The sequence below is a fragment of the Oncorhynchus tshawytscha genome, linkage group LG21 (genome assembly GCF_018296145.1).
Source record: "Oncorhynchus tshawytscha isolate Ot180627B linkage group LG21, Otsh_v2.0, whole genome shotgun sequence".
Taxonomy (NCBI): domain Eukaryota; kingdom Metazoa; phylum Chordata; class Actinopteri; order Salmoniformes; family Salmonidae; genus Oncorhynchus; species Oncorhynchus tshawytscha.
In genome coordinates, this window is record NC_056449.1 from 8,147,068 (window position 1) to 8,153,067 (window position 6,000).

A 6,000-nucleotide genomic window follows, 5' to 3' on the forward strand; every position below is an offset into this window, starting at 1 on the left:
AAGACCTGGTGAAGAGGATGTAAACAAATGTGTGCACAAAATTTGCAAGAAGTAAGCTTTCTGTGCCTATGGAAAAATGTTCACTACATGATGCATTTTTATGTTTTTGTTTAGTATATAATCACAAACTTTTCAAAGCACTGGTAGTGTATTCAGATTTATATCACCTTAAGCAAGTGCACAAGATAAAAATAGATTCACGAGATGCATGCAAACTTGCAGAGTTCATACAAATGTTTATGGTTATGTGCATGCTTCAGGTGATAGGAAACACGAATGCACTATCCGTACTTTGAAAAGTTGATGTAATTATACTTTCCTGTGCATATTATAGTGTCTCGTAATCCTACTGTCAAAAGGACCAACCACGTGGACAACCGGCGAAGACGTTAAAATATCATTTTATTCAACATTCTGGCTTGTAGAGGTCGTGAGAGGAAACTTTTCCGAGTCAAACGGTCATTTCTGCAATTCAGGTTTCCAGGCAACTCCGATCGTGGAGTTGAGTTCAGTTGGCGAGCCTACACCGTGCCAACCGTGATCAGCCAGCCGGTTGGGGGTCTGTTTACAAAACATTGACTAACCAACCGCTGCTGTAACCTGTTTAGTGACACCTTATGTTTTGTGGTTTGTTTGAACATCCTGATGACGATAAAGACCTGTGTTGCACAGAATACACAACAACTTAAGACTGCTTCTTATGCATATGAAATATTAAAAAAGGCTAATGCTTGTGCTATGTGCATGTGACTTTAACCCACTATTAAATGTGCAGTGGAAATGCAGATGGTATCAGCAGTATCTTCCAGGCTAACTCAATACAACCCATCTTGTCCCGTCCCCCTCTCCCAGTTTTTAGCCGGTGCCATGGCAACGCCCCCCTGTGCCTGTCTCAGAATCATCACGTGGAGGATGAGGTCATCCACTCCTCCACCTTCTTCTCCACCGGCCGGCACTCCCCCGACAGCAGGTACCTCATCCCTTCATTTTCCTCCCTCCTCGCTAGCCTTGCAGCTGGTTGCATCATTCTGTGGGCCCTGGCCTGTCTCTGCTGTGCATGTAGAGTGCTGTTGGGGGGAAATGGGGACAAACGCCCTCTCTCGTGACTGTTGAGGCTCCTGCCGTGATGACTTAATACAACTCTACAAGTCTATAAAAATGTCACTCATATCACCCACTTATTTTCTCTCTTACTCTTTTACCTTTCTCTTTCCATCTCTCTCAGCTCTCAGAAAGGGGAGGATGGAGACAAGTGGTGGAAGAAGAGGACCTCTCAGTTTTGCTACGATGGGCTCCCGCGCTACACTGCTCTGGATGCTGTGGGCTGGGTATGACCTGGCCACGAAACCAACACGCAGTTACAAACACATTACCCAGCATTCCCAGTGAACCGTCACTTCCACCTAAAATGTAGACTACAGGCACGTTTTCCCAAATTTGCAAACATGTATTTCCCATGGCGATGGTGAAGTTGACGTATGTATGACCTTTCTCTAGGGGGCAGCTGCCGTTCTGTTGATGCAGATCTGTAGGAGGGTCCACTCTCGAGTGTCCTCTGGGGCCGAACCCAATCCGAACACAGGATGCCTGGCCGTACAGGACACCCTGCAGAAGTTTGACTACCGCGTCCTACTGGAGATGCGTGAGTTATGTCACAACCACTAGAATCCCAAGCTATTCATCCAGTGAATGATTTTAAGGTATGACGATCAGGTGTGTGTGTGTGTGTGTGTGTGTGTGTGTGTGTGTGTGTGTGTGTGTGTGTGTGTGTGTGTGTGTGTGTGTGTGTGTGTGTGTGTGTGTGTGTGTGTGTGTGTGTGTGTGTGTGTGTGTGTGTGTGTGTGTGTGTGTGTGCTAGCATTCTAAAAGTACATGAATGCAGAATGAGTCTGATCTCCTTCCTTTTGTGTACGTCCAGTGTCTCGCTGTGATGTGCTGCCCAGAGGGAGGAGTGTGAGCTGTCTGCCACAGAGACAGCAGGCCCAGCAACGCAGCACCAGCGGCAGCAGTAACGGCTACAGCAGCTCTGACCAGCTCCATGGAGATGCGATCGCTGACGGCTTCCTCGCTGACTGTCACCACTCCTCTGGAAGAGGTCAGTCTCACATTCTACCTTCAAGAGGTTCAAATCGCTTTATTGGCCATTTGCAGACAAGCTCTCAACCAAAATGTGACTTTATTTGGCGCTTTTAACCCGACCTCTCCGAACGACACACACACTGTGTTGTGGGGTTTAAGTGCCTTTCTCAATGGCATCTAGGATTTAATACCAGCAGCCCTTGGTTGCCAGCTCACTTCCCAATAGATTTTTCCTGTCGGACCCGTGATTCGAACTGGCAACCCTCTGGTTGCTGGCTCTCCTCTCTGGGCTACCTGCCACCCTTTACATTCTAACAGTGAATGGTCAGGGTAACTATATTTCTCTTATATGAAATTGTACTTGTATAGTTATATTATAGTTATTCTTTACATATTCATGTCTACCGGATTACTTGATTTACAAACACAGGCCTAAACGCATGCACACATTTTATTCTTGAATCTTCCCATGTTACAGAGGAGGCGTCCTTCTCAAAGTCCTCCCATCCTGAAGACAAACGCAGAGCCAGAAAGCAAGAAGCGCCTCCGCAGCAGAATGAGCAGGTATGTTTTTAGGCTGATCCTCTGTTTAACTCCTGTCTGATTGTGAAGCGTCCTTCTGTTCATGACCTCGGACCCTGTGATCTTTAGGATGCTCTAGCAGGGGCTGCCCAGAACCTCCAGCAGGTGGCCGACTCCAGCGTTCCTGTAGTCCTCAACATCATCGGTCTGGAGAGTGCTAAGACTGGGGACTATGATGCAGCCTTCTCCTGTTTCCTGGCCTCAGCCAGACGGGGTTACTGCAAGGCCCAGTTCAACACTGGAGTCTGCTACGAGAAAGGCAGGGGAGTAGGCAAAGACGGGGAGAAGGTAAGAAACACTTTCACAGTCCAAATCTGGACTTTTAGCATTGGTGATATTTGTAATTCCCTGTCCCATTTCTCTCATGACTCCCCTCATGGTGTTCACTCTCCAGGCTCTTCACTTCTACAGCCAGGCAGCGTCTGGGGGTCACAGTCAGGCTCAGTACCGCTGTGCCAAACTCCTCCTCAGCAGCAGAGGGCAGCAGAGCACACAGAAGGACCTGGACTCAGCCATCAGCCTGCTGCAACAGGCTGCCTCAGCTGGACTGAAAGAGGTGAGTGAGAAGGAAGTGTCTGTTATGATTGTGTGACTTGGCCAAAAAGACGACATTTGAAAGTCAATGATTTTAAGTCGTCTTGTTCTGTCTTCCTGTTTCTCTCGTTCCCCTCTCTCTCAGGCCCAAGTGTATCTGGGTTCCCTGTTCTCACAGGAGCCAGTCAGAGACGGCCGTAAGTCTGTGCACTACCTGAAGATGGCAGCAGAGAGCGGAGTGAGTGACATCCTCTACACATAAACTCAACAACTGTCATTCACTCATCCATCATAACCTGTTCTCAGTTCAGTGTAGTGTGAATCAGATGTGTGTTTCTCTATCGGTATGTGTAGGACAGCGAGGCGCTGCTGTTCCTGGGCCAGTGTTATGAGAGTGGGTTCGGGGTGCCTCAGTGTTTCAGAACAGCAGTAGGGTTCTATCAGCGGGCTGCCCAGGCAGGAAGCAGCCAGGCCAAGACCTTACTGACGCCCCCGTGTGGAGTGGAGGGTAAGGATACACACACTCTCACTCAATTCAGATTTGCACTTAGCTTATTTGCCCTAAAACCTATTATTTACACAAATCTGAATGAAATACATTCTTCTGATATGATCTCCCCTTTCTCTCCCTCTAGAAGATGCCGTCCTGCGTTCTATCCGCTCTTGTCCGTGCTTCTCCGTATCGGACCGTCTGCGGGAACCACTCTCCACCCTCCCCTCCCCTGTCCCACCCTCCAGTGGCCCCACCCTTCCCCTCCCACACTCCTGGAGCACAGGGAGTATGGGTCCCCCTCCGCCCTCCCTCCCCCTCCACCCCCCCAGCTTTGAGGGGAACGCCTTGAGGTGGACTCTAGGAGTGGGATAGTTAGCGCACACAGTCATGACTTACGAATGTCGTTGTGATTGGATAAGGATGAAAAGGGAAAGCATTGTCACATGTTTAACCACTCGGTTGTGTCTTACTGAGGTTACTGTCTCACTGTCAGCACTTAGAACTGGATGTGTATGTAGTGTAAGTCAATGTTTTGAGGAACGTGTGTGTAAGTATGGGAGACGGCAATACATGTCTGAAAGACATGCATGTCAGATAGGAAGGATGGCTTTACCTGTTGACTTTTCCTCTACCTTTATCAGTGTTTTTCCAATGTAATGCTCTCATGGCACAAGCTTGGTCAGTTGTGGTACAATAAACTGCCCTGTGGGTAGAAAGATGGTATTGAGATATACTTTGTGGCCAGTTTCTTAGGTACGACCTATCTACTATCGGGTCGGACCCCCTTTTGCCTCCAAAACAGCCTGAATTCTTTGGGGCATGGAAACGTTGCTCAATTGGTATCAAGGGATCTAATATTTTCCAGGAAAACATTACACCACCGCCACCAGCCTACCAGTACCATTGAGACCAGGCAGGGTGGGGCCATGGACTCACACTGTTTACGCCAAATCCTGACTCTGCCATCAGCATGACGCAACAGGAACTGGGATTCGTCGGACCAGGCAAAGGTTTTCAGTTGCAGCAGTGTTGGTGATCCATTGGAGCTGCTTCTTCTTGTTTTTAGCTGATAGGAGTGTTTGCTTGCACGCCTGTTAACTTGCACGATTCTGGCCATTGTCCATCGACCTCTCATCAACGAGCTGTTTTCGACCACAGGACTGCTGCTGACTGGATGTTTGTTTGTCGCACCCTTCTCGGTAAACCCGTGAAAATCCCAGGAGGCCGGCCATTCCAGAGATACTGGAACCACCGTGCCTGGCACCGACGATCACACCACGCTCATTGTCGCTTCGGTCACTCGTTTTGTCCATTTTAACGTCAATCGAACAGTAACTGAATGCATCAATGCCTGTCTGCTTTATAAAGCAGTCCACGGCCACATGACTCACTGTCTGTAGGATCGAACCATTTTTGTGAAATGGAGTGGTGTACCTAATAAACTGGCCACTTGGTGTAATATGTGCCTTAGCCTGCTATGCCTCTAAGTACAGTGTCTCTGGTGTGTACTTGCCCCTGTTTTAAAATGGCATAGAGTTAGGCTAAAAGAATGTGAATGAAAAGTGATTTTATTTTTGTCCTTTTTTCAAAGTTTATCATAAACTACCAACAATGTTGCCATTTATTATCAGGGGTTAACTATCCAACTCTGTCCAGTAATTGAAAACATAAAGATACTCTCTAACGGGGCCTGGGCTTTAACGTGAGGCTTGTGTATTATGTGCATGTATGTATTTTCATTCATAAGTTACTGTATGTGCTATGTATGTGTATTTTCTCATGCTTTAGGAACACTACTGTTGCTGAACGCACAAGGTGTCTAACACCAATAAAAATATAACGCTACTTTATACAACCCAGCCTGTGTGTCATTGAGATGTGCAGAAAATGTCATTAAGTATCTGGGAAACTGCATTGTTGTCAAAGCCTATAGTAAGCTCTATCGCAGACAACCCTGAGGCTACGGCTTAAGACAGGAACAAGTACAAGAAGTCCCGCTACGACCTCCGCAGAGTCATCAGATACGCAAAAGGACAATTTAGGAATAAGGTGGAATCGTAGAACACAGGCTTCAACGCCCGCCACATTGTGGGCAAGGGGCTACAGTCCATTACGGATTACAAAGGAAGACCCCGCCATGATCTGCCCAATGATGTCTCTTCCAGACGAACTCTTTATGCACGCTTCGACAATAACAACATGCCATGTGTGAGGTTCCCCACCGACCCCGAGGACTGGCTGATCTCGCTCTCCGAGGCTGACGTAAGGTCTTTAATCAGGGGGCCAGACGGTATTACAGGGCGCGTTCTCGG

At 47.8% G+C, this 6,000-nt stretch overlaps 1 protein-coding gene across 3 annotated transcripts in view; it reads left to right on the forward strand.

The window, feature by feature from the left end:
* The window catches only part of dele1 (DAP3 binding cell death enhancer 1), a 12,139-nt gene extending 6,596 nt beyond the window's left edge, over positions 1-5,543 (forward strand). The window contains exons 2-11 of one of the 3 annotated variants that reach the window (XM_024382721.1): positions 853-970; positions 1,226-1,328; positions 1,498-1,642; positions 1,919-2,095; positions 2,558-2,643; positions 2,731-2,949; positions 3,056-3,217; positions 3,341-3,433; positions 3,550-3,703; positions 3,834-5,543. In XM_024382721.1, the coding sequence (XP_024238489.1) occupies positions 853-970; positions 1,226-1,328; positions 1,498-1,642; positions 1,919-2,095; positions 2,558-2,643; positions 2,731-2,949; positions 3,056-3,217; positions 3,341-3,433; positions 3,550-3,703; positions 3,834-4,060 (1,484 nt within the window). In that variant the 3' untranslated portion in view covers positions 4,061-5,543. Of the gene's footprint in view, positions 1-852; positions 971-1,225; positions 1,411-1,497; positions 1,643-1,918; positions 2,096-2,557; positions 2,644-2,730; positions 2,950-3,055; positions 3,218-3,340; positions 3,434-3,549; positions 3,704-3,830 lie in introns of those variants that run through there. The other 2 variants (XM_024382720.2, XM_024382722.2) reach the window with 2 other exon arrangements.
* The last annotated feature ends 457 nt before the right edge of the window (positions 5,544-6,000 follow it).